Here is a 27,840-nt window from a genome sequence, read left to right on the forward strand (position 1 = left end):
GAACGTCGCCGTGTCAACTGCATCAATGGATGATACAGATCAAAACCGGCTGGGCAATATTTCTGTATGGCACTTCCATATTTACCTCCATATTTTGATATGGACATTCACAATTAAAACTGGATTGCACCTGGGAAGTCCTGATATAAAGGGAACAAGAAAGCCAGACTCAAGATAAAGTCTCCCTCAATGTGGGTTCTATGAAATGGGGTTGTATCCTAGTCGCTGTAATGAAGCAATGTCCCAGGCCTTCCCATCTGAGGATGCTCCCATGCTGGGAATCCTGGGCCTCCTGTTTACATCTTGGTAGCATGCTTTCACTTACTCCCCTTCTGTTCAAGGCAAGTAAAGTAATGGTAGGTGGGGGTGGCTAAATGTCAGTGGTTAATGCTGGTGGTATTTTCAGATCCTGTTTGCATCTCAAAAAACCATTTACTTTAAAGAAATCAAACACACATCTGTGCAGTGACAACATTAACATTTATTTGAAAAGGTCACTGGGAATTCACAACTAATAGTCCTAAAGAATAATCTTGCTAGGAGTCCTTCTTCCTACATACCGAACGCCCCCCACCCCAATCCTCCTTCCCCTTCCTTCAAATTTGATTCAATGAGTTCAAAATACAGAAAACTTCCACAGGCACTAATTCTGCACTCACATATAAATACATCAGCAATTATATACAAACATTGTCAACTATGAACTACATTATACACACATGCACACGCATGGGCACACACACACTCAACCAGGTCATGAAGGTCTTAAGTGGACACAGACATGTTATAATGTAAGAGTAACGCTGCAGCATTTGTGGATTTACAGCTCTGCACTCCATACGCCAGAATCAACAGCCATGGAGGAAGAGCTCAAAAGGGGACGGTGTTGGGCTGGGGCCCCAAGGTCCCCTGAAGGAGAAAAGACTTGGTCAACCTGGTGGTGATAAAAGACAGAATGGAAAATAGACCTCAGAGCCCTCTCACAGGCCTGTGTCCCCTTCCCCGCTCCCCCAGCTGGCAGGCCACACCACCACCGTTCTTCTGCAGACTTCCGTCCTAGGCCAGATTTGGGATAAAGGGCATTTTAACTAGAAGATTTCTAGGGTCATGAGATGAAGAAGTAACACGCTGCCCTAAGCCTTCTCCCCAGACATAAGGCAGATATCTTGTTTCACCACAAGCTGTCTTCCAGGGTCTGTGCGTCCAGAGAATTGGATGTGGCCTGCCTTGAGGAGCCTCCCTCCCTCTCTACCATCAAACTTAATATTCAGCCTAACAGCTCAGGTCTAGTCTTTTCCCATAAGCCCCAACTGGCCAGCTGCCACTTCATGGTCATGAAAAGGAATTGGGAGAATTAGCCTCACTTCTCAATGAGACACTTTCTACCCAGGGACAATGGAATAGTATCTGGAAGGTTTCCTGACCCAGGGGCCCAAGGTGAAGCCAAGAGGTCTGGCCTTTTAGGCATCAAAGCAACTGCAAGGCTGTCCTGATCCTTAAGCCAGTTGAAACATACCCTTTGGGACTGAGAACACCAGGGCAAAGGGCAGCGCCTCCATGACCCCTGCACTTCAGGCGCTGTAGATGGTCCCAGCCCTGCCATTTCACTGCTCATTCGTCTATACTGATGCTTGAGGTGGAGGGCTGGACAGAGGAGAATGTCTGAGGACTCTTCTATTTCTTCTTCTGATCCACCCAGGCTCCTCCTCTGGGGAGGAGGCGTTCAGAAGTCAAGAAATCACTTATTTCTACTTTTCAGAAAGAGAAAATGGGAACAGGCACAGGCCATGGTGGATCCCTTTGCAAGGAAAACCAGAAGGAGCCTCCAGGGTCACACTGGGGCTCTCCTCCCAGCTGCTTCTGACACACTCATGTGACTCAACCAAGTTCAGTGAACTTCCAAATCCCCAGTATATCCGTGCTACTGGGTTCTGTCAGTATTCGAGCCAATGGGCCCTACTCCTTGCCCATGAAGATGAGTCTTCAGTGGTTTGGGGGGGCAACTGGTTTGGATGGCTTTGTTAACTCAAAATCGTAACACAGAAGGGTAGCAAAGAGGGCTGGTCACTTGACACAGTGTCACTAGATCCCATAGGGTTTGGAAGGCAGGAAGAGTGGCCTGGCCTGAAGGCCTGGCTACCCACCATTCTCTGCTTGGCTTCTCTTCCTGGGCTTGGGAGGGCCAGGAGAAGGTGAAGGAGACTGCTTAATTTATCATTGAATTGTTTGAATTAATGTTCATCTTAAACTTTCTGATTCCGAGGCATCTTTGGCCAGAAGCCAGATTCTACAGCACGTCAGCAGGCAAGACAGTATTTCACTGAGTGTGACTAAATTGAAACTGAGAAGAGGGCTGCTCAAGATGCAGCCAGGTCTCCAAAAGCAGCACATCTCTGCTAGGCAGCGATGGCATAAAGAGAAAGCTGTTTCAGACAGGAAACAGCAGTGGAGTGTATGAAGACGGACATCCTGCACCTTTTCCTTCACTCTGTTCCCAGGGTGGGGATGAGGGAGAGACAGTAGACGGACCTGGAGGTCTCTGGTTCTGGGGCTGGTACTAGAAGGAGGCTCTAAGAATGACTCCCAAGTCCCAGAGCCAGGACCCCCAGGCGGGGCTCAGAGTACAGACGGCATGGGGTGGACCCCACAGTCAGAGAATCATGAAAGAGAAATAGGGCCTCATGTCAAAGCTGAGCAGGGGAAGAGCCAGTGAAGACATGATTGTGTTTCAAGATTTAGATTTTCTCCAACATGTCTTCCAAAGGTTACTTATCTTCAGGTTTGTTTCTAGTTATTTTAATCTTGGTTTCTTAATAAAGAGATATTAAAGTAAAGAGAGATCTCAGTCCATGCTTGTAAAGTTGGGTTGAGCATTAGCCAAAAGCCATATCGCAGAGCCAAAGGCCATGGTGGGAGCAGGGGCCAGCCCCCCTTGGCCCCAGAGTTGTGTAGACCCTCTGGAAGTTGCAGGCTTGCAGCACAGAGGCAGCGATCAAGGCAGAAAACTACAGGAATGAGGGTCAGACAGCCCCCCTATCCAACAAGTTTACTGCACATGCAGTGAGAAAGTACCTAGGTTCAGAGTCTCCTGGTTTGGGCAAATACACCTCTCTGTTCTGATAACCAGGCTCTCACAGTGCACCTGTGCTGGGCCACACACAGGGGTGTGATCCGAGGGGGTCTCGAGAAGACTGCCCTCTCCTTAGCAGAAATGGCCTGCTTCTGACCCCACCCCATGCTGTCTAAAGCTGTCAAAAGGGGTTCCTTTGGGTTAAGAAATCTACTCACTCTCCCTCTTTTCAAAAGCAGTTTCTCCAGGGAGGAATCATTTGACCATTCTCCCCTTCCTATGAGTCATATCAGCTCAAAAGTTATAGGAGGGTAGACTGGAAAAGAAGCAAAGTGCTCCCCTGGGCCAGAGGGTGCTTCCCCAGGAAGAGGCCCAGGGGAGGTTCCGCCAGAGGTGGCTCACATTGGGATCTTCAGGAAGAAAGGCATCAAAGAGAGAGAATCAACTCGGGAGAACATCCCTCTGGACGAAGGAGGGGAGACGCTACAGAGGGGGACAGACTTGCCCACTTCTGCCTGCTGCTCCCCTACAGGAGGCCAGCAGTTGGGGAGCAGGAGCCCCCTCTATCAGCAGCTTCATCCTCTGCTGCCCCCCACCCCCGCCATGGGGTATCTACCCCAGCTCCTGTTATAAGGGCTCAATATTAACCAACGTTAGAAAGAACCAAGGAGAGGTGCAGGGTGAGCCAGGGAGTGGAAGAGACATTAAAGATTTGGAGGCCTTTGGTCCCTCAAATGGGGGAGGAGGAGGGGATGCTCTGGAGGAGATCAGTGCCCTGTTTTCCAGCTCCCACATGCCACTGCTTTGCAGGAGGAGCCGGCCTCGCTTCCTCCTTATCACATCTTCAGCTTCCTGTGTCTCCATCTAGTTTCCTCCTGGAGAAATGGGAACTGTGCTGCTCCCTGCCCAGGACCACTCCCTCACCTCACCCCCCCAAACTCCGCGTGAAAGCCATCAGTCGCTACGTTAAGCACAGCTTCCTAGGACCTCAGCCTCTCTCTGGAGAACCTCCCCTCCGCCCCCTCACTTTTGGCCCCAGGCTGACACAGAGGAGACAAAGGGCACAGGTGGTATGCTTATTGGCCCCAGAGGGGCAGGTGGCCGGATCTCCCTCAGGGAAGACAAGGAGGAAGCAGGGAGGGGAGGGGCCCGTAGGAGATGAGGGGGCCCGGGGCTCCACCTTGCTTCACTCGGGAGGTGCTGCTGTCCAAGGTGCTTATTCTCTGAGATCCCAGTTAGATTTCCATGTCATAGGGATGGGCGTGAAGGCAAGCTCCTCCCTCAGACCCTGCCCCTCGGAGAAGCTGTGTCTTGAATTCAGTATACGCAGAGATCGGGAAACTTCATCTCATAGACAGGGATCGAGTGGTTCTGAGGCTGGCCATAGGCTGCCGTGATGGTTCCTGATGGGCTTGGAGGGGGCCTGGGGCAGAAACACATGGAAGAGAAAGACATGAGGAAGGGGTCCAAGGGTCCCACCTTGTGCCACAGAGCAGCTGATTGATTTCTCTTTGAATAGGGACCAGAGATTTTGTCACTCTGTGGGTTCCAAGGTTTCAAGCTGTTCTAGAATCTTCAGCTTGAAGTCAAGCTTCATTGCTGGTTCTATAGTGACTGTTGCTTTAGAAAGTAAAAGTACTAGCTTGGGACACTAAGACCCCTGGCTCTTTTCCAGGGTTCACTGAGCTGTCTCTTTCTCCCTTCAGTCTCTGTTTCCTTACCTGGGGAGAGCTGGTGGCCGAGCCCTGGAGACAGAGGCTGGGGGCAGGGAGGGCTAAAGACAGGTGTGAAAGGAGGACTTGGGGGGAGGGGTACCTACAACTGGGCCACAGAGGTGGGCACCCCCTGCCCAGGGATGCCACTTACCGGATAGTGATTTCAAAGATCTGATTGAGTTTGCTCTGCAGCAGTGATGCCTAGAAACAAACAGAGAAGAAAGTGAACTGGGGGCTCCCCACACCTTGACTCCCAAGCCTACCGGTCCAGCATGCACTGTAGGTACGGGGCAGCTGCAATCTTAGGAAAGAAACTGCTGTGAGCTTGTTTCCAGCGCTTATCAGTGGACCCTAACAGTGAGTTCAGATCAGACAGAGGGGCCCAGCAAAGGCCTGCCGGGGACAGCACAGGGGCCAGGCAACCCCAGAAAGGACTTCAGCAGCAGTTCTGGAAGGGCCCTTAGCTCCTCCAGGTGAGGCAACAGGGCCTGTTGGGCAGAGTCTGGAGGTTCGGAGCTGGTTCCAGCTCTTTCCTTAACTCCCAAGGAGCAGCTGTGCAAAGCTGGTGTGTTAGGGAAGACACTCTCTCTGGTCCCCTCTGGCTCCAACTAAGCCCATAGACACAAAGAGTGAGACTGCACTCAACTCTGAGCTTACAAAATAGGCACCTCTTGAGATAGGACAAGAACTTAGTATAATATAGACCCAGAAAAATCTGTATTATACTTACTTATATTTGTATATACCATAATGCATATTACTATAACTATTAAAACATATGAGAGGTTTGAATATATGGATATATATTAGAAATACATATATTAGAAAGTTACATGTATTTTTATGGGGAGGAAAATGTACAATAAAGTATGTTATCTGTAGACTTCAGATATTTACACTTATGTTTCATTGTTACTAAGATGGATCCTGGGTCTAACAAATCCTGGTCTATCATTGCCAAGAAATGTTTGCACTCCTCCCTTACCCAGAGACATCAGACTGTCCTTTTACTTGTCTGGTGCCCTCTCATTTAAATTTCTTTTCCATGGCCAGGCTGTTCCTTTCTACCCACCAGTGTCCCCCAGTTGGAAGTGGCCCAGTAGCTAATGCTGGCCTTCTTTCCTGTGCCACAGCCCCTCCTGTCATCACTCCATAATGTGACAGTCCTAATGGCAACCTCACAGAGTTATCATGAGAAGGAGATAAGCTGATCAATGGAAGAAGCTCTGGTGAAGAGTGAGTGCTATTTATGTTCTTCCTCTGATGATGATTATTATTATAATCTGTTCAGTACAGGAGGCGCTGAGGTCAGGATTTCTCCCTTATATGAAAATTGTGACGTCTGAAGGGGTGTATGACTGATAGGCTTTTGGTTCGCGGGGAATCAATGCAGTGTTAGGCTCTAAACCCTAGTGTCTGGTGATCTCCTAGAAACTCAGTCCTGCCCTGGACACACATCCTGTGTCCAGTTGGTCCTGGGATGGGCCCTGTTCCACCTCACTTACCCGGGCCCCGCAGTGCGCTGCGATCTCCTCAAAGGGCGCCTTCTGGAACTTCTCCACCACCTGTCGCCGCCGTTCCCGCTCCTGCTCCTCAACGGCCACGCTGTCCACTGTGGTGGAGAGTCGGGTCAGCATGCGGGTCCTGCCCGCTGTTGCGGCCCCAGATGGCCACCAGCTTTCCCCTCTGCTGACAAGGGGCAGGGTGGCACAGAGGGTGCGGTGCCATCACTTGGCCCCAGGAGGGCTGGACCCTTTCCTGATTCTGCCCGAGTGCTCAGCCCCCTTCCCTAAGAGTCTGAGCACTAGTTAAGTAGACCCTTAATCGGGGTTAAAGCTCCATGTAGCTGCACTTGCTACGGGGACTTTTTCTCTCTCTCTCCTTTTTTTTTTGGTTTGTCCTATTCAGAATTTTATTTTTCAAAATGATGATTCACTTCCCCACTCATGTAAATGTATTGTACATTCCCCCTCCTTTGAGACTTTAAATAAAATGTTTCCATCTTTGTCAAGAGTTAACTGATATATAGCATGGTATAATTTAAAGCACCAGACGTTATGATTTGATACAGATATGTATTGTGAAATTATTACAATAACATTAACTAACATATCTGCCACTGGGACTCTTAAACTAGGCTTCTGGAGCAGGAAGTATTTTAGGGGTAGCATGAAAAGGGACATCAACAATGGAAAAGCCAGTGAAAAACCCCTGTGGCAGAGCAGTCTGAGGCCATTTAGTTTAAGGCTTCTACGTATTCCTCGTGGCCTCAAAAATGAAAAAAGAGAGAGAGAGAAAGGTATGAAATATGTTCATCATGCCCAGCTTAAAAAGACAGAGCAGTGAAACATTCAGAAAGAATACCATGAATGATGAGAAAATAAACATTTGTTATCAGCAGAAAAATTCTCTAATTCAGGATACTTCGCGATCCAATAATTCAGATGAGGTAATAATACTGCATTTTAAAATCCACTGCCATTATTAAATATTAATAGGATTTGGTCTTAATAGCTTTCATTGATCAACTTGCTCTTTTGTATCATACGCCACCAAAAAAATTCTCAAAGTATTTATACTTTGACATTAAAATTCCTTTTTCACCTGTCTGATTGGCCATAACCCTCAACCAGCTACTTTTAATGGCAACCGTCAGTAGAAAAAGGGTTCCTGGCATAGGACACTGACCCCTGTTAAGAGACAGGGACTTTTAATTGCAGCTTCGGTAGCTGTGAAGAGTTTAGAGGAAACTGCCAGCCTCTTCCCTGACATCCGTGTGAACCATGCTTGGGAGGGCAGCAGACAGGTCCAAGCACACCCACACACACCTCAGAACCCAGCCCCACATGCCTCTCCCTGGGGGCCTCCCACTCACCAATGGCCTTCTTCAGTGTCTCGTAGGTGATCTCCTCGGCAGGCACTCGCTGGGGGAGAAGGGACAGAAGTGCACAGAACGCTCAGGAAGGTGGAGGGGGGGAGGAAGGAGGCAGTGAAGGTAGCCCCTTCACTTCTCAGAAGACTGTCCCAACGGGCAGAAACTCCCTTAGGACACCCGCATTCTTACCAGGGTCTCTGGAAGCTCTGTGCCTCTGAGCATGCACAGACCTGCTAACTAAAGGGGAGCAGTGAGCGATGGAGGCTAGTTCCTCAAGAGCCACAAGTCTTACCTGAAAGAACTCACTGTCCCTTCCCTCTCCCCTCCCTCCTCCCAGAGGGTCTGCTTAAGTCCCCTGGGAAGAAAACTGTAATTCAAACAAGTCTTCAGAAAAACGTCACAGAAAATATTCGATACAAGAGAAAGCGGTTAGCAAATATAATCTCATATGAAAATTTCAAAAACTAACATTTTTGTTCCCTTGTGGCTCAGCTGGTAAAGAATCATCTGCAATGCAGGAGACCTGGGTTCAATTCCTGGATTGGGAAGATGCCCTGGAGTAGGGAAAGGCTACCCACGCCAGTATTCTGGCCTGGAGAATTCCATGGACTGTATAGTCCACGGGGTCGCAAAGTCGGACACGACTGAGTGACTTTCACAACGACATATGTGTAGGATTCTCGGCGAGTCACTCAATTGCAACTGCAAAATATGTTATCATAGAGAGCAATCGTTTTACTTTGAAGACTCATTCACTCTGAAGGTTTATTCTTTGTATGTACATTCATCCATCCATTCACCCATCCATCCACTGTCAGTGCTGACCAACATCAGGTGGTGACAGGGAACCATGCGGTAGTGGGAGAGAAAATGAAGACAGATCACAGGGTAAGGGCGGGTAGAGAGAAGCTGATGGAGGAGGTGGACCACAAGCTGGTACTGAAGAAAGGGAGATTCATGACTGTGGAGGTGGAGAGGAAGGGTGATTGCAACATGGGATTCCATACTAGCGAAGACATGGAGATGAGTGAGATAGCATGGGGGAGACTGAATATAGACCAGCCAGACGGGAGGGGAGACGAAACGGCCAGGCACTCCTGACTCCAAATGGCTCTGAATGCCAGGCACTGGGTTGGGAATTTGACCAAACCAGCATCTGTTGATCACCTCCTATGAGCCTGGTATTTAAGGGTTACAGAAAGTCACTGAGGGACTCTGGAGGCATGGGGAAGGGGCATGGTGGGCTGGCTTGTAGACCTGGCTTGTGGCCCACCTCCTCCATCAGCTTCTCTCTACCTGTCCTTACCCAGTGATCAGTCTTCCTTTACTCTCTCACTACCGCATGGTTCCCTACCACCTCACCTGTGAATATCTGATGTTGGTCAGTACTGGCAGCGGATGGATGGGTGGATGGAGAGACAAAGAATAAACCTTCAGAGTGAATGAGTCTTCAGAGTAAAAATGGAAAAGGAAGTGGAAAAGCATGGCAGAGGGTGGGGGCCCCCACACCCCTGCTCTAGCTACTTAGCCATCTCTGGACTGAGCTGACTCTCAAAGAGGGGGAGGAACCCGTGTCAATGACAAGGAGGCCAGCAGGGAGCAGGTGGCTGTGTACCCAGGGGAGCATTTCTCTTCATTCTGCTGATTTACTTTATTTATCCATTTCTAAGGGTCTCTTGACTCTCAGGAAGGAAGAATTATAACTACGGAGGGGACAGCAGCCAACTACACTGTGGTCCTAACATGTGTGAGGCTTCCCGCCCTGCAGAACCGGAAGGGCCTTGGAGGACACCTGGCTCAACCTCATTCCGCTTCTTCAATTAGCCTGAGTCAGAGCTTGCTTCCTTCCAGGGGAAGCTTCCAGACAAGCCTCGAAAAGCCCAGTCCTGGAGGTCTGCCCTGGTAACTGAGGAGTTGAAGGAATGGCTGAGGGCATGGTTGGGGGAGGCTTGATCTTGACCCCATTGATTTGTCTTTGCCCCAAGCCCACTGGGGAGAGGCTGGGTGTCCAAGCTGCCCTCCATGGCTCTGCCAGGCTGTTCATGCTGAAGGACCCTGTGCATCTTCTGGTCCCAATTCCATCCAGATGTGTGTCCTCCTCACTTCTTGCTAAGTTCCCTCATCTCTATTAATTCCCTTAATTGGCAGTGAAGTGTGAGAGCCACTCAGTCGTGTCCAATTCTTTGCCGCCCCATGATTATACAGTCCATGGAATTCTCCAGGCCAGAATACTGGAGTGGGTAACCTTTCCCTTCTCCAGGAGATCTTCCCAACTCAGGGATTGAACCCAGGTCTCCTGCATTGCAGGTGGATTCTTTACCAGCTGAGCCACAGGGGAGCCCTTAATTGACAGAGTCGCCATTAAGAGCATCTGTACTGTGGGGAGGGGATAAATTGGGAGATTGGAACTGACATATACACACCACTATATATGAAATAGAAAATAGTGTAGCATGGGAACTACACTCAATTCTCTGTAAAGGCCTGTATGGGAAAAGAATCTAAAAAAGAGTGGATGTATGCATATGCACAACTGATGAACTTTGCTGTACAGCAGAAACAAATACAACATTGTAAATCAACTACACCCCAACAAAAAAACTATAAGAAAAACAAGTATACTGTGTCCTGCAGCTTCTGCTCCCTTGAGAGGCCTTTCTCCCTCCTCTCTGCCCTGCCCCTGTTTCTTTCTCATTTGAGGGAATAAATTTGGTATTTCCACTATGACTCCTTATTCTTTCTTACTTGTGGGTACATCTGCTTTATTTTATGAGGCAGAAGTAATAATGGCAGAAGAGATGCATGTTAATTTAAACAGAAATTAGATATTCACAGCCCTTAAGAGATGATAGAAGAAAGAGCGATCTTTAAGCTACATCTTTCTCTTCAAAAGCACTTTTCTTGACATATCTGGAAGAGACATTGTGAAAGCTATTTTTGCCTTCATCCTCTCCGTGAGGCCTTCCAATTTCCAACACAGATCAGGTTCACCTCCATCGTGAATGCGGGATGACAACCAGCAAACCTTTCAAGACTGGTTTTTAGAACGTCCTCATGGGAGTGTATGGAGGTTCAATTACTTTTTCCAGATGGATGGAAATGTCTAGGACATATATGATGAGAGTCAGAAAGAAAACAGGGCTTACTTGAGAAATTTACCTTCCCTTAAATACGTAGTGCAGTTAAGGGTGCCTGGATCATGGAGTGTCTGACCACCTGCCAAAGAGGCAGAACCGGTCCCCTCCCCCAGGGATGCTGAGCTTCTCCAGGACAGCAGATCAAGAAGGGGATACTCACCTCCTCCTTCTCTGGGCTGTTCCTCGATTCCACCTCCACCTGCAGGGAAATGGTCTCTCCAATGCTCTTCCTCTTGGATAAGCGATCCTCATCTGGGAAAAGAGAAGCCTGGAAGCTAGAGTCCCCCAGCCCTGGAGAGGGAGCCAGAAGCACGCCTCCAGCACCATCTCCCACCGTGCCGCCCTCCTCCAAACCCTCCTGGCTTGGCCGGGTCCTTGGAGGGCTCAAAGGGATTTATACCCTGGGGGCTACAGCTGGAGTTTATAGAGGGCTGCGAGACTTCTCTGCCCCTCTTACGCTGGTGAGTTTTGCTCTTTAGGGCTAAGATTTTGCAATCATTGATGAGCACAAAGAAGCTGCTTATGACCAGAAAGCATGGGCATCGCCTGCTAACAGCTCCAGCAACTGTCATTTGTGTAGCATTTGCTCCTATGGACATTTGCCTCTTCCCTCTAAGGCAGGTATTGTTAACATTCCTATTTTACAGCCAAGGCAACTGAGACTCAGAGATGCCAAGGGACTCAGTTAAGAATTTTCAGGAGGGAAGTTGCAGAGAACTGGGTCTCTGACTCTGTAGTCCATGGGCGCTCTTTACAGCACAGTGGGGCCGTCTCCCACGCACAAGCCAGGCTATCTCGTGGGCCAGTTATTCTCAAGGACTCTGCACTGAGGGGCAGAGGTGGGGATGATGAGGATCTCACCATGGATTCCCAGTGTGACATCCAAGTCGCCGTGGAAGGTGACAGAAGGGCTCACAGTCCCCTTCCATTCCGGCCCTTACCTGAGCAAGAAAAGCTAGAGGCAGGCTTGGAAGTGCTCGAGCAGAGCTCCTACCTGTCAGCTGAGGGATGTAGGGCACACAGAGCCTGTCGGCATTGTAACCGCTGCCGCCCAGGACTTCACTGATCTTGCTCTGGCGGAAGAGCAGCTCAATCACCACTCCGTCAAGGTTGTGAGTCAGCCTGGGAGACAGAGAGCGGGGAGAGGCACCTGAGAGCCCTGGGCGACCAGGCCGACTTCCGGGGCCCTTCCTTATTATAAATGTAATGCTCAAGGGAGTGCCCTTGGGGCCCAGTGGCTGGGATTCCAGGCTTTCACTGCTGTGGCCTGGGTTCAATCCCTGGTCAGGGAACTGAGATCCTGCAAGCTGTAGCAAGGTAACACTTATTATACAAAATGACAGAGGAGAGAAAGGAAAAAAAAAAACCACCTGCAGTCCCACTTCCCAGAGAGAACCATATCCACATTTTGTGTAGGTTCCCTCAGTCATACACATTTATGCACACATGCAAACATTTCCCTACCCTCCACAGTCCTGTTCCAGGACTTATTTTACTCACCTATTATGCAGTGACTATTTCACATGAACTACTCTTCCAAAACATTGTGGGTGGGCTACCAGTTGTCTAATGGTATGGACAGGCCATAATTTATAAAGCCATCCTCTATTGTGGGATATTTTGCTTTTTCAGAATATCTTTTCCTTGAGTTCCCCTGATATTGAAGTGACACTGGCCCACAGACTACAGTCTGAGAAGGCCGCTTGGATTGGTGGAGCGGCTTCTCCAGGATGTGTTCCCCTGGGCTTGGCCAAAGTACCCAGAGGCTCTATCCCATACTCGATCGTACAGCACGCTGAGATTGCGCAAGGCAGGGATCACGGTCACGTGAAGGGGATTAAATTTGACCCAGGACTTCTGCGTCACAGGCAGGGTCCATTTTCTGCCTGTGAGCCCACAGAAGCCCAAGTCCCTGGCCTCAGATCACCCACTTTCTTCCTCAGATGCCCTGGGTGTTTCCTTGACCATGTCCCCGCTGTGATCCTTACCTGGGCCTCTCCACAAACACGTCCTCCGGAAGCATGTATGGGGCCTCTTTCTTCCTGGTCTCTATCACCTGAGGTTTGGGAGGAATGAAGAAAAGAGCTGAGTTCAGTGGGGAGAGGGAGATGCAAATGGGCCAAGGAAAGAGCTCCCGCCCCAACAGAGCACTTCCTTCCTCCCACGCAGTCCCTGGCAGAGCACCCAGAGCTGAGGGAGAAACTCAGACCAACCAGGACCTCGGGGCAGCTCAGGAAGCCCAGGAGGACTGCTCAAGCTGTCTCCAGTGACACACACGCACTAAATGTCCGCCAAAGGCAGGGGACTTTGCTCCCAGGAGAGTCCAGTGTCTTGCTCCCATGACCTATTCCTGTTTTCTGTTTACACACGAGAGAGGAAGTACAGATCGCACTGTTCCCCAAACCTAGAGGCACCGCAAAGCATCCTGATGGAAAGTGACACAGTGAGTTTCCCTCATCATCCTTTGCAAATTTTTGACAAGAAAAGTGACAGCTATTAAGATGGTGAGAAGTGGGAGGACAGTTGGCATCAAAGTACACGCAGGAGGTGAGGAAGCCATGAGGCGACTGTTTGTACTGAAGAGGACGTCAGCGTTGCTCTTCCAGTCCTCCTGGATCAGCCCACGGCTGGCAAGGTCCTGCTTCGTTCAGGCTGGTCTTTGGCTCAGCAAAGCTGCTGTAGCACCTTCCTCCATGCCCCCCAGCCGGTCAGGTTAGCCGAGACCTAGGCTTTCTTGTTTACTTTTGTTTTGCTGGTGTATTTTAAAGTTAATCCTACATATGATATCATTCTACCTATACACAGTTCAGTATGTTTTTAAATGTCTTTTTGCAATAACTGAGCACATTGGATTGTAGACTGGCTATAAGATAATACCAAGGCATAATCAGTCATTTAATTAATACTTTCATTATGTAAATAGCATAGCAATTGAGCAAGAAGGTGTCCATATTTTTTTAGATATGAATACTGATATATTTAGAGGTGAAATGACGTGATAACCAAGGTCTGTTTAAGCATATTTCAGCAAAGGAAAAGAAAAAGAGACAGATGAAGCAAATGTGGAAAAACCTTCATAAGTGTTTAATCTGTGTGATAGCTGTGTGGATGTACACTGGCTACTCACACTGCTTTTTTGATATTTGAAAACTTTCACAACAAAAACGTTTCTTAAAAGTAGTTTCAGTACCAGATGACCTGAGAGGTGTGTACATGTGTGCTTCTGGGAGTGAGGGGGGCATAGAGGGGCAGGAAGTACAGGGGGCGCAGGTAGCAGGCTGCGAAGAGGTATAGGACACTGACTATGTCTGATCCCACCCTGCTATGTCATGTCCTGCAGCAGGAGATGCTCTGCTGGGAATTTCTCATCATTAGTTCTCATGCCTGGACTAAGCACAGAGCTCATACAATTCAGCAAAAGGTTTTCTGGGGAAACCCCAAGTCAAGGGCTTCCTGAGCTCTTGGGGTCATAAGGACACCAACCTCATGGATGTGCTGGCAGAAGGCAGGCACTGTCGTGAGTTGGCTGATAAGGTTCAGGTAGGCGGCACCCAGTGCGTAGAGGGCACAGCGGTTGTAAATAGGCAGGTTCTCTTCATTGACCTGGGCCACATCCTGGGACAAGACAGGGAACAACCCATATAGGTGCCCACTCTCCACCAACCTCTCCCAACCTCCCTTAGAGATGACCCACCACTCTAGATGAAGTCTCTCCCTGCATTTGTCCCTTAACCTTCTGGGGGACAGAAGTCACTGAAGCAAACGGTCCCTAGAACAATCCATGAGCTGGATGCCCATAAATACTCGAGTGGAGAGGCGATAACCTCAATGCCCGACTTTGCAGTTCCAGCTGTAGCAATCTTGACTGTCCAAACCCTCATGAATCTCCACCTCAAGGATGCTGTTTCCTTCACTACAGACCTCTGATAATTCTTGGAGGACTGGATTGGTTTGCTATCCTGGATTCACACGTTAAATTGACAAAGCTATGAGAATTACTAGGGGCTGGGACACAGAGGAATCTCACATTCTAGAATGAAGACTATCATAGCATCTGGGTTGGTCTTGCAGGATTTAGCACATCAAGCAGGTAGCTAAGAAGTCTCCCTGACAGAATTCCCAGGTTCACCACCATTCAGAATATGATGCCCACTTAGCTCAGGACCCTGCAGACCCTGGCCTTTGAGGTCTTAAGAATCTACTCCCGTTCTTAGCATCCTGGGGAGTGTACTTTTACCTGGGCAGACCTTGGAAGTCTAAACCCTATCTGGTGCCACAATGGCTGCCTGAGAGTCATGACGGGGGCTTGTTGAATCTCTAGGTCCCCAAGCTTGGGTACAGTACGGGGATTATATATTTTTAATAAGTGTTTAAGGCAATTCTGAAAGCACAGCCAGTTTTGGGAACCAGGTGACATTTAGACAAACAAGTTTGTTTGGGGATCACTGCTTCCCTGGTAGCTCAGCTGGTAAAGAATCCACTGGCAATGCAGGAGACCCCAGTTCAATTCCTGGGTTGGGAAGATCCTCTGGAAAAGGGATAGGCTACCCACTCCAGTATTCTTGGGCTTCCCTGGTGACTAAGATGGTAAAGAATCTGCCTACAATGAGGGAGACCTGGGTTTGATCCCTGGGTTGGGAAGATCGCCTGGAGGAGAGCATGGCAACCCACTCCAGTATTCTTGCCTAGAGAATCTCCATGGACAGAGGAGTCTGGCGGGCTACAGTCCATAGCATCACGAGAGTTGGACTGAGCGACTAAGCACAGCACCAGGCTGTCTTGGTAATCCATGAAGTCTCATTCAGACCTTGCAAGAGAACTGAAATACTAGGGGTGAGTGATGTTTTTGAAAGATCCTGTTCCCTGGATCTCCTTTAGTCTGAGGATGGGTCAAAGCCATGAATTCAGCATTCTTTGGTGGTTACCCTGGCAGGACCATGGTTTGTGGTCTTCAGAGGAATGGCCAACTAAGGGCGCAACATACCTGGGCTCCAAAACACAGTAGTTACAACAGCGGCCACTCGGCACTCTCATTAGAGCTTGGCCCAGACAGGTCCCCTCCCCTGAACCTAACCTCTGTGTCCTGCCCACACCAGGCCCCACCTGGACGGCCAGCACCAGGCGGATGAGGTCCACCACCACCTCCTCGTTGGCCAGCTCGATGCTGATGAGTGCCAGCAGGCCGTAGAGCGCCTCGTAGTGCTTATGTATGTTCGTTTCCTCCTTACAGCTCAGGTAGATGTGTCTGTAGAGCTGCTGGGAGTGCTGGAGAAGTGGGTGAGGGTGGGAGCAAGGCCATGGTGGATGGCCACAGGAGAGGCCAGGGGCATGGAAGAGCAGTCTGAAGTGGGTGATGTAGCTCCACCTCCTTCCTCCTGTACCCCTCTCTCTGCCCTCAGGGACAGGATACCTTTAAAGCAGACCCCAGTGGAATGGAGTACAGGCAGGAATATGTGCTTAGGGAAGGTGGGGCCAGTGAAACTAACGACAAAAGCTGCTGCCCAAACACAGGGGAAGACGGTCAAGCGATGGTCCTCCTCTGGCTTGGGATGAGTATCACCTGGGGGCTTGATCCCCTAGAGGGGTCGGCTGGTCATCCTGACTAATCATAGTCAGAGAGCAGGAAGTGGGCTTTTTAGGCATGGCCAGTGGTGACTTGGGGGCTGGAAGGCTGGGGTCCACAGGGCCTGACCCACCCAGGTTTCATTGTGTCTTGAGGTCATGCTTGCTAACCTTCTTCATGAAGATGGTGTCCTGCCGGGAGCACTTGTCCACTTTCAGCTTCAGGACAGAGATGTCACTGAGGGTGCTGCGAGGGGAAGTGAGGGGTCACCTGAGCCCTGGTGTGAGGCCAGCAGGGCTCGCGTGGTATCACTGGGCCCTGCCCCCGTCCTTAGTTGTATCAATGTCTCCCTGTGTCCTCCCACCCTGGTTCTTAGCCTGATCGCCACTTTCTCTCAAGTTCTCAAGCTCCTGTCTCATTTTTTCTTAAATACTGATCCAGATTACCTTCTTCCTCACTTTCTTTCCTCCCTTTCAGCCCCCACTCTACTGATAACCCTGCATCCTCTTCTTCCCTTCCTACCAAAGAGCTCCTGTGAGTACCTGCTCTTTAACTCCCAAATCTCCACTCCCTCCCTTGCTCCCTTAGACATAAGCCCCCTTTCAGTCTCCTTCCCTCGAAAGAACCCTGGGTCCATGTCCATGGTCAACTCCCTGGTGAGGGGTCCCCACTGAAGATCTGCATTGTCCTCCCACCTGAGGGTGAGACCCTAATGGGAGCCTTCTCCCCCATCACATATCAAATTGCGGGGGTGGGGAGACCCTAAGTTCACCTGATGGTAGAGAACTTGTGACGGTTGCCATGACGATCAATGAAACTGATGAGAATCTCTAGAACGAAGAGACGGATCTCTGCGTCCTCCATGAGGGCGGTAGAGAGAAGGCGGTCAAGGAAGTTGCTGGGCAAAGCTGACATCATGTTGTTGCTCTGGAAGCCAGTGGATACCTGCAAGGGAGCCTGGGATCGCATGCCTAGGAACACCGGTCCTCCTGGCAGCAGTGAGGAGATGGAGAAGCAGACAGCAGGAGCTGGGTCCCGAGCATCCATCTTTAAACATCTCCTAGTCCAGCTCCCCCCTGTCCTTCACCGTAGGCAGCTTTGGGGAACCCTTCAACATCTACTGAGGCGACCTGCTCAGATCAGTGTAGCTGAGCAGATGGGGACAGTATCCAGGGACATTAAGCTGCTAAAGCAAGCCAGAGGATGAGCACTGGAGGGGAGCAAGAAGCCAGAGAGTATCTGAACCTAAAGTTCCAACCCATTAAGGCATACACGGTGAACGTTCACCATAAACGCACTTCATCAGGAGCATGGACAGCCACAAAGAAAAGGAGAGATAGTGGAAGAACTTACAGCTGGGCTGACAAATTAGAACCCACAGACATAGTCACAGTCAGAGAACACACATAGAGTTTGTTTACACCTCTTCTAGCTAGGCCATGATGGTGGTCTTTGGATTAAAGCCTGTTGGCATACTGAGATATCTCATCCCTGATGTTGTCAAAAAGCAGCCAAACAGATTTATTGTTAAGTCCATATTGCAAAACAATGCCTTTGATGATTCAGCAGGCCCTTGAGGCTCTGGTAAAGCCTGGTGGCATCAGTGTTCACTGAAGGGGGATGTATTTAAGGTGTGTCCCCAACCATCACCTTGGTAAGATGCTGGGTACAAATTAACGAGGGTAAACTCAGCAAAGAAATGGCAGGAATACATAGACCAAGGAGGTAGCCAGATGTGGGTGTCAGTAGGAAAAGCCTTTATAATAAGGGGTGACATGAAAGGTGTGGGCTGGGAAGGGGGCATGGAAGCGAGGGGATCAGGAGCAAGGGGGCTGTGCCGGCTAGCATGGTTAGCACAGAGACAGGTTGAGGGGTGACATGGAGGTTCTAGGGAGGGAATAGGTATGGAGGGCCTTCCAATTTCAATCTGAGAAGTTTGACATCTGGATGTACATCAGTTGGAAACTGAGATCGACTCTTTAACAAGGAGCAATCCATGAGGAACAACATTTCTAGAAAATTCTTCTTGGTTGAGTTTAAGATAGGTAAGGAGGGAGGGGGAGAAGGCAATGGCAACCCGCTCCAGTACTCTTGCCTGGCAAATGCCATGGATGGAGGAGCCTGGTAGGCTGCAGTCCATGGGGTCACTAGGAGTCGGACACGACTGAGTGACTTCACTTTCATTTTTCACTTTCATGCTTTGGAGAAGGAAATGGCAACCCACTCCAGTGTTCTTGCCTGGAGAATCTCAGGGATGGGGAAGCCTGGTGGGCTGCTGTCTATGGGGTCGCACAGAGTTGGACACGACTGAAGCGACTTAGCAGCAGCAGCAGCAGCAGCAAGGAGGGAGGGAGAAACCAAGAGAGTAATCTAGTTGTGAAATGTCCAGAATTTAGGCCAGGGCTGTTCACAAAAATACCTGAGGCACTTGTTAACAAATACACATTCTAGGACCTCACTCAAACTGATGGTTCAAAGTCTCTAGGGACTCTCTATATTAAACAAGTTGGTCACGGGAATGGCATTTGAGAACAATAAATCTAGGCTCCAGTGATGGCTGCAAAGATGGAAAGAAGACAAATGCAAAAATATTGCTAAGTGGAGGGTGGGGGTGGAGATTCCCTGGCGGTCCAGTGGTTAGTTAGCACTTGGCACTTTCACTTTTGGGTCCCGGGTTCAATCCCTGGTGAGGGAACTAAAATCTTGCAAGCCACATTGCATGGCCAAAAAAATTTTTTTAAATAATTTTAAAATTAAATTACCTAAAATAATTATAGTTATTATTTTTAAAAAACTGATAAAGGGAAAGATGGTGACTGGGAGACTGAGGTGGGCATAAATGCCAAGGGAGAAACAGGTGGAGGGGACCTGGTGAGTTACTTGGAAGGAGAAAGGGCAGGGACCAGTAGATTCCATCTCAATACAGAGATAAGGCTTGAGTGACAAGACCATCAGTAGCTGAGAAGGTACCTTTGTGAAAGTTAGAAACAGGTGTCCTGCCTGCTCTGGATAACCCCGTCTTGTGGGTTCCCAGCCTGCCTAGTGAGTGGTACACAGGTTAGATTCAGTCCCCCACTCACCCCTTTGGCTGGGCATGTTTGTGCAGTGTGCAACCTGCACAACAGAAAGTGGTAGCCTTCTCTTGGTCCCTTGGAAGGAGCTGCCTCCTGCAGAGGCAGAGCAGGAACAGGGACAAGAGAGGCTTACCTGAAGGAGGGATTTCAGCAGCATAATCTGGGTCAGTCGGTTCCTGTTCTCCCTATAGATCAGAGATACAGATGATCACCAGGATGGTGGTACAGATACAGAAAACCCCACACTTGTGTGCCCAGTTCTTTCTTGTGATTAGATTCTCCATGAGGCTAAACTTGTTGGGCTACCCAGGACAGTGACTTCCAGAGGAAGGACGCTGACCAGCTAGTGGTAAAGAACCAGCCTGTCAGCGCAGGAGACATAAAGAGATGCAGGTTCAATCCCTGGGTCGGGAAGATCCCCTGGAGAAGAGCATGGCAACCCACTCCAGTATTCTTGCCTGGAGAATCTCCATGGACAGAGAAGCCTGGTGGGCTACAGTCCATGGGGTCACAAAGAGTAGCACATGACGGAAGCGACTTAGCGCACACACACCCCTCAAGGTGGGCGATTGTTACTGATGGGACAGTCAGTGGAGTTACTTAGGATCCAAAGGCCCACGAGAGGCTGTGGAGGGATCTGAGAGCAGAATGAGAGAATATATGTAAGGGCAGAACTAGGAAAGTTGAGGTGGAGAAGGGAGAGAGCCCAGAAACGTGGGAAGGGGAGTCGGTGGAATCCAAGAAGGGAGAAGAAGGCAGGGTAGACTCACCCAGTCCTCCCCGTCTCCATGGGGTGGTGCAGGGAAGGCAGCGGAACCTTGCTCATGATGAAGAGGATCACCTCGGAGCGCTGGTAAGTAGGCAATGTGCTGGCAAAGGAGCCTGCGGGGAAATGACAGAGGAGAGGGTTGGCTCTGGTAAGGCCGGCAGCCTCGGGGGGTCCCTGCTCAGCCTTTCAGCCTAACAGACAACTGTGAGGAGTGCCAGCTGACTCTTCCAGGCTCCTATCCCTTGACCTGTTATTCCCGTGGCTGTGGTGAAGGTGTGGGACCTAGAGGGGACGCTCCAGTGGCACTGGAACAGGGAGACTCTGAGCCCTTACAATCACGTGTGGACTTCAGAGTATCCATGTGCATACCCATAGCTTTCTCCCTGTCCTCTTTCCTTCCTTTTGTCTTTCTTTCTGTCACCTCCCCTCCAATACTTTGGCCACCTCATGCGAAGAGCTGACTCATTTGAAAAGACCCTGATGCTGGGGAAGATTGAGAGCAGGAGGAGAAGGGGACAACAGAAGATGAGATGGTTGGATGGTATCACCGACTCAATGGACACGAGTCTGGGTGAACTCCAGGAGTTGGTGATGGACAGCGAGGCCTGGTGTGCTGTGGTTCATGGGGTCACAAAGAGTCGGACACGACTGAGGAACTGAACTGAACTGAACTGAACCCCTCCAATCGCTCAAACGTGGAAGGATCAGGCAGGCCTAATGGGGACTGGAGTGCAAGAAGAGTTCGCCTCTCTTAGCCTCTGATCTGAACTCCAGACTGAGAAACCCAGGGACATTGTTCTGTGATCTAACTCAGGCCTGGCCCCAGGGACGCTGTGAGCTGCGTGCACTGTGGGCTAACTCCACTTCTTCCAGTGTCCGCGCATTAACACGAAGTGTGAGCATGCGTGCTTAGTCGCTCAGCTGTGTCCGACTCTTTTCGACCCCGTGGACGGCAGCCCTCCAGGCTCCTCTGTCCATGGAGATTCTCCAGGCAAGAATACTGGAATGGGCTGCCATGACCTTCTCCAGGGGAATCTTCCCCAACCCAGGGATCGAACCCAGGTCTCCTGCACTGTAGGCGGATTCTTTACCAGCTGAGCTACCAGGGAAGCCGTAACGCGACGTTGAGTGGATGACAAACCTACAACGCCAGGGACTAACATCCTTGGGGGAATGGGGACCGCCCATCTGCCCCTCCTTCAGCAGGTCTGGCCCGGGAGCCCTCCCGGGCCCCACCTCTCCCGGGGCCCACCTATGGTCTTGATGACTGCCTCCTGGAACATGCGCTCTTCGTGTTCCTTGATGATCTTGGTGCCGAGGCTGATGGCCCCGTCGTAGCTCCCGGTCAGAACGTAGTCGATACTGAGCCGCAGCTGCCTCAGCAGAGTGTTGAACATCTCCAGCACCGTGGGCCCTGAGCGCAGCAGGTGGGAGACCTGACATCTGGGGCTGGCACTCCTGGCTCATTGTCCCCTGCCCAGGCTTACCGGGCAAGCCCAGGCCCACTTCCAGCCAGGGGCTTCCTCTGCCCCCCCACCTTCCCCGGCTGATTTCTCCTCCTGAGGATAACCGCTCTGACACCTCTCTACCCTTGCCCTTTTCTGGAAGGAGGGACAGCTCACCGCTAAGGGCAGTTCTTCGTCCTTGAGGGGGTTTCCAGTCCCCATTCCGCTCAAGATCCCGCCTTACCCACAGAGCCGGTGGCGGCGATGACGGCAGCTTCTGACAGGACCTCCACGATGCCCGCTCGCACCGTGGCCGCGCTGCGGCTGTTGGCATCCAGGTGGCTCAGGAGCTGCTGGATAACCAGGTGGGAGTGCTGCGGCTGGGGGGGAGGAAGACGTGCTGGTCCCCAAACAGCAACCCCCCACGTGGCCTCTGAGCCCTCCAGGAGGACCCAAAGTTGTGTGGACAAAAAGTGAGGTCCCAAAGCTAGCGGGCACTAGAGGTGGCGCCCAGATACCCTGGCTCCTCTTCCTGAATCTCTCCCCACTTCTTGGTCCAAGAAGGAGCTGAGTCAAATCCCAATGAAGACTTGGATTTCCACGTATTTCCTGGGCCCTTGCACTTCAAGTGGGTCAAAAGTCAGTTTAAAAATACTGTCTTCCTTTTCATTTCCCCCAGGTGCCAGATCTTAAAGTAAGTGCCACAAGCAGTCACATGGTTTAGTCCAGTGCTGCTCAGAGTGTGGCCCATGGTCTGGTGCCAATTCAAGATCTGTCTGATGCCCATTTACATTGAGCTAAGGACAGAAATTGAAAGTAAGTGTTGAGTAAGCAATCTGACAAAGCCATGGCAGCCAGTTACGGTCTGTGGGCTTGTATTTAGCATGAGGTTTTCACTTACTTTTTCTAGGAATTCTTTTTGTGTTTTATAAAGTATAAGTCTGTGACATATTAGAAATAAAATGTTTTAAACCAGTCCTTCTCCACGACTAGGTCAAGCAGCACCAGTTCAGACGACTAGGGGCTGGTTTTCTCCAGGTGTGCACCATCCTGCTCCCAGGGATACCCTTGGCCAAGGGGACAAGATGAACCTGGAGAACCATCATACCTGAATTGAGTACATGATGATTTTAAAGCAACGGATGGCGAACACCTTGGGTTCCCAAAGAGAATGGTTATCCAGATGGCTGTGAGGGAAAAAACGTGGAGAGTAACTATGAAATGCAGGTGATGCAAAGGAGGAGGAGAAGCGTGGTGGGAACATAACCCGTCCTGAGAGACCCAGTCCCTCTCGAAGCTTCCAGGTAAGTAGCAAGGGCTTTCAGGTGCCGGTGAGAGAAGCACGAGAAGCTGAGAACAGGGGCTGTGGCTGTGGACTCAGGAATGAAGCCGAGCGCCTTCCTTTAGCCTTGGGACTCCTCCTGCCAACTCGTCTCCCCAAAACTGTGCTTGGCCACTACGTGGTAGCTTTCGATGCCACAGTGCAGAAGAACGTGGGCACAGAGAAGGGACCAACTTGGCCGCAGCCCCTCAACTGCGACAGGCCCCTCCTCCCGAGTTGGTAAGGAGGTGCTGGACCTGAAACGGTTCAAAGCTGGAGGCCGGGGGGCGAGGAAGGGGAACACTCACATGAGAACAGGCTTGATGGCGTTTTTGATGTTGCCAAAGGCAGCCCGGCCCAGCAGTTCCCGGAGGCACCTCTCAGCTAGCTCTGCCGGGTTCTCTTTCTCCTTCTCTGGTGCTTGGAGAGGGGAGGGGGACCGGCTGCGGAAACACACAGCCCGTGGGTGAAGAAGGATGGAATGCACAGTCTGAGAGTCAGCTTTGTGCAGGCTTTCTGTGCTTCCCTCATGTAAACAGACCCAGGAGGACAAGTAGGAACTTGATGTAGGCTGTGCGAGGTCACAGGGAGGTGGCTAGGCTCTCAGAAGTTAAATGGGGTAAGGAAGCCCAGAGTGGAGGAAGATGGTGGGAAGACGGATAAAGTTCTTTTTCTGGACACCCTAGGGACAGGCCTGATGGGTCTCTGTGGGAAGGAAGGTGCTTTGAGCACCATGGACCTGGGGAGGTGCAGACCACACGTATCTCCACGCCCCCAAGGCTTTGGAAGGGACAAGAGATGAGATAAGAAGAGAGGGATGCAAGCAGAGTTGGACAAAGCAAAAGCAAAGGGGAGAGAGGAGCGTGGGCAAAAAGCAGGAGGGAAAAAAACAAAGGCTCAGGAGGGAAAAACAGGTGCTGGCTTGGGTGTGACTCGTGGTACCCGAGTCACAGGGAGTGGGCTCAGATCTGGACAGGAGTCCCAGGATTCCTCATCCTGAGACCACCAAGGAGCTTGTCAGAGATAATGCTATTCCAGGAACCACCACCAGAGGGCATACTAAATTTCCCAACCAGCTCTATTTACGCAGTATCAATGGAAAGAAAGTGGGGAACTCAGATCATCTTCACTTGGTGTCATGCACAGCGGAGGTGGACAGCACCAGGAACCTTTCTCTCTATCCCATTTCACAGAGGGGAAGAGCAAGTGGCATGAGCAGGATGAATTCATGTCTGGGGGTTCCCAGATTAAAATCTAATATCTGGAGTTCATGTCAAGTGGCTGCTGGCTGGTGGGCATTTTTTAAGGACCTGAAACACCATTAGGAAGTGAGGGAGAAGAAGGGCCCTCCTCAGCAAATTGAATCATGTTGTTCAGTTGCTAAGCCCAGTCTGACTCTTTGCAACCCCATCAACTGCAGCACACTAGGCTCCTCTGTCCTTCACTGTCTCCCGGACTTTGCTCAAACTCACGTCCATTGAGTCAGTGATGCTATCTAACCATCTCATCCTCGGCCACCTGCTTCTTCTCTTGCCCTAACTCCCACCATCGGGTTCTTTTGGCATTTAAAAACCTCCTTGTTCTGCTGCTTCTTGAAAGACTGAGGAAACCCGACTCTTGGTTCTTTGTGTTCAGCACACACTCACCCCAGGGAGCCCAGCACCATCCCTGCTTTTCCTTCAGGAACGCAGACTTTAAGGGGTACAGAGGGCTGGCAGAAGGCCAGAGCCAACGTTCCCAAGGAACCAGCTTTGGATGCGCTGCGGAACAGGCCACAAACGCCAAGATCCCTGGCCTTGGAGCTGGGTTTTACCAACCGGCCCCAGGTGTATGGTTGCCGAGCACCCTGAGAGGGCTGCAGAGTGGCCATGCAAGCCGCTCCCTCGCCTGCTCACCTCTCTGCCTCCTCCACGTGTTGCAGGTTGAAAAGCAGCGACGGCACGATCTTGTCCATGTGCTGTGGGTCCCAGATATTGGCCTGCAGCTCGTCATTCACCGTCTTCCTCACCACCCCTTGTAGACCTTTGATGCCCGACATTCGGATTCTGTAAAGAAAAGGGAGACAGGAGCCATGACATCTGCAAACCTTGGTAAGTCCAGCTTCTGTGACAAGGAGGGGAGCACAGCGAGGGGTTTACAGATGCCCATAAAGGCAGAGGGGAGCCCACCTTCTACTCTTTGTGTGACTGGGCCTCCTGGCTGGCTGCCTGAAAGCCATGTCTTCCAGCTTGTCTTGGAGATTCCTAGACTGCCCTTGCCCTGTACCACCCAGGTTTCATGTCTAGGGTGCCAGTTTTCTCCAGGCTTCTTAGTACCCAGCTGGGTTTTCTCCACCTTGAGACTGAGATATAAGAGCCCAAAGGGCTGCCAAGAACTGACAAGGCAGAAAATAGGGCTGAGGGCAACTTACAGGGGGAAGGGATCTGGAGGAGGAGGCACAGACCTGTCAGGCTCTCGGGCACAAGGGGGTCTTGGCTGGGACTAAGCTGGCTGAGAAATCAGAGGACACATGAGTAACAGCATACAGGGGACCCCTTTTGCACAGATCCAGTCTCCGATGAAAGTGAAAGTCACTCAGTCAAGTCCCACTCTTTGTGACCCCATGGAATTCTCCAGGCCAGAATACTGAAGTGAGTAGCCTTTCCCTTCTTCAGGGGATCTTCCCAACCTAGGGATCGAACCCAGGTCTCCATTGTAGGCGAATTCCTTACGAGCTGAGCCACAAGGGAAGCAATGGAGTAGCCATCATAGTCAATAAAAGAGTCCGAAATTCAGTACTTGGATGCAATCTCAAAAACAACAGAATGATCTCTGTTCGTTTCCAAGGCAAACCACTCAATATCACAGTAATCCAAGTTTATGCCCCGACCAGTAATGCTGAAGAAACTGAAGTTGAACAGTTCTATGAAGACCTACAAGACTAGAACTAACACCAAAAAAAGATATCCTTTTCATTATAGGGGACTGGAATGCAAAAGTTATAAAAAGATATCCTTTTCATTATAGGGGACTGGCATGCAAAAGTTATAAAAAGATATCCTTTTCATTATAGGGGACTGGAATGCAAAAAACTGAAAGAGATGGGAATACCAGACCACCTGATCTGCCTCTTGAGAAATTTGTATGCAGGTCAGGAAGCAACAGTTAGAACTGGACATGGAACAACAGACTGGTTCCAAATAGGAAAAGGAGTACATCAAGGCTGTATATTGTCACCCTGTTTATTTAACTTATATGCAGAGTACATCATGAGAAATGCTGGACTGGAAGAAACACAAGCTGGAATCAAGATTGCCGGGAGAAATATCAATCACCTCAGATATGCAGATGACACCACCCTTATGGCAGAAATTGAAGAGGAACTAAAAAGCCTCTTGATGAAAGTGAAAGTGGAGAGTGAAAAAGTTGGCTTAAAGCTCAACATTCAGAAAACGAAGATCATGGCATCCAGTCCCATCACTTCATGGGAAATAGATGGGGAAACAGTGGAAACAGTGTCAGACTTTATTTTTTGGGGCTCCAAAGTCACTGCAGGTGGTGATTGCAGCCATGAAATTAAAACACACTCCTTGGAAGGAAAGTTATGACCAACCTAGATAGCATATTAAAAAGCAGAGACATTACTTTGTTAGATGAACAAAAGTTCGTCTAGTCAAGGCTATGGTTTTTCCTGTGGTCATGTATGGATGTGAGAGTTGGACTGTGAAGAAGGCTGAGCCCACAGAAGAATTGATGCTTTTAAACTGTGGTGTTGGAGAAGATTCTTGAGAGTCCCTTGGACTGCAAGGAGATCCAACCAGTCCATTCTGAAGGAGATCAGCCCTGGGATTTCTTTGGAAGGAATGATGCTGAAGCTGAAACTCCAGTACTTTGGCCACCTCATGCGAAGAGTTGACTCATTGGAAAAGACTCTGATGCTGGGAGCGATTGGGGGCAAGAGGAGAAGGGGACGACAGAGGATGAGATGGCTGGATGGCATCACCGACTCCATGGACATGAGTTTGAGTGAACTCTGGGAGTTGGTGATGGACAGGGAGGCCTGGTGTGCTGTGATTCATGGGGTCACAAAGAGTCAAACACAACTGAGCAACTGAACTGAACTGAACTGGAATGCAAAAGTAGGAAATCAAGAGATACCTGGAGTCACAGGCAAATTTGGCCTTGGAGTACAAAATGAAGCAGGGCAATATTAAGAGGTGGTAATAATACACAGAAGAACTATACAAAAAAGATCTTCATGACCCAGATAACCACAATGGTGTGATCACTCACCTAGAGCCAGACATACTGGAATGTGAAGTCAAGTGGGCCTTAGGAAACATCACTATAAACAAAGCTAGTGGAGGTGATGGAATTCCAGTTCAGCTATTTCAAATCCTAAAAGATGATGCTGTGAAAGTGCTGCACTCAACATACCAGCAAATTTAGAAAACTCAGCAGTGGTCACAGGACCGAAAAAGGTCAGTTTTCATTCCAATGCCAAAGAAGGGCAATGCTAAAAAATGTTCAAACTACCACACAATTGCACTCATCTCACACACTAGCAAAGTAATGCTCAAATTCCCCAAGCCAGGATTCAACAGTACGTGAACTGTGAAATTCCAGATGTTCAAGCTGGATTTAGAAAAGGCAGAGGAACCAGAGATCAAATTGCCAACATCTGCTGGATCATGGAAAAAGTAAGAGAGTTCCAGAAAAACATCTATTTCTGCTTTATTGACTGTGCCAAAGCCTTTGACTGTTTGGATCACAACAAACTGTGGAAAATTCTTCAAGAGATGGGAATACCAGACCACCTTACCTGCCTCCTGAGAAATCTGTGTGCAGGTCAAGAAGCAACAGTTAGAACCAGATATGGAACAATGGACTGG

General features: G+C 49.9%; 1 protein-coding gene across 3 annotated transcripts in view; it reads right to left on the reverse strand.

The window, feature by feature from the left end:
* Window positions 1–461: 461 nt before the first annotated feature.
* The window catches only part of EFR3B (EFR3 homolog B), a 97,637-nt gene continuing 70,258 nt past the window's right edge, over window positions 462–27,840 (reverse strand). The window contains exons 6-23 of one of the 3 annotated variants that reach the window (XM_024999503.2): window positions 24,865–25,014; window positions 23,278–23,412; window positions 22,757–22,835; window positions 21,893–21,998; window positions 21,456–21,617; window positions 20,205–20,316; window positions 19,568–19,619; window positions 17,133–17,305; window positions 16,531–16,606; window positions 15,901–16,062; window positions 14,281–14,412; window positions 12,786–12,853; window positions 11,792–11,919; window positions 10,958–11,049; window positions 7,661–7,709; window positions 6,291–6,397; window positions 4,937–4,986; window positions 462–4,493 (exon numbers count right to left, since the gene is read on the reverse strand). In XM_024999503.2, the coding sequence (XP_024855271.1) occupies window positions 4,388–4,493; window positions 4,937–4,986; window positions 6,291–6,397; window positions 7,661–7,709; window positions 10,958–11,049; window positions 11,792–11,919; window positions 12,786–12,853; window positions 14,281–14,412; window positions 15,901–16,062; window positions 16,531–16,606; window positions 17,133–17,305; window positions 19,568–19,619; window positions 20,205–20,316; window positions 21,456–21,617; window positions 21,893–21,998; window positions 22,757–22,835; window positions 23,278–23,412; window positions 24,865–25,014 (1,939 nt within the window). In that variant the 3' untranslated portion in view covers window positions 462–4,387. Of the gene's footprint in view, window positions 4,494–4,936; window positions 4,987–6,290; window positions 6,398–7,660; window positions 7,710–10,957; window positions 11,050–11,791; window positions 11,920–12,785; window positions 12,854–14,280; window positions 14,413–15,900; window positions 16,063–16,530; window positions 16,607–17,132; window positions 17,306–19,567; window positions 19,620–20,204; window positions 20,317–21,455; window positions 21,618–21,892; window positions 22,029–22,756; window positions 22,836–23,277; window positions 23,413–24,864; window positions 25,015–27,840 lie in introns of all 3 variants that reach the window. The other 2 variants (XM_024999502.2, XM_002691505.6) reach the window with 2 other exon arrangements.

This window comes from Bos taurus, chromosome 11 (assembly GCF_002263795.3).
Source record: "Bos taurus isolate L1 Dominette 01449 registration number 42190680 breed Hereford chromosome 11, ARS-UCD2.0, whole genome shotgun sequence".
In the NCBI taxonomy this organism is placed as follows: domain Eukaryota; kingdom Metazoa; phylum Chordata; class Mammalia; order Artiodactyla; family Bovidae; genus Bos; species Bos taurus.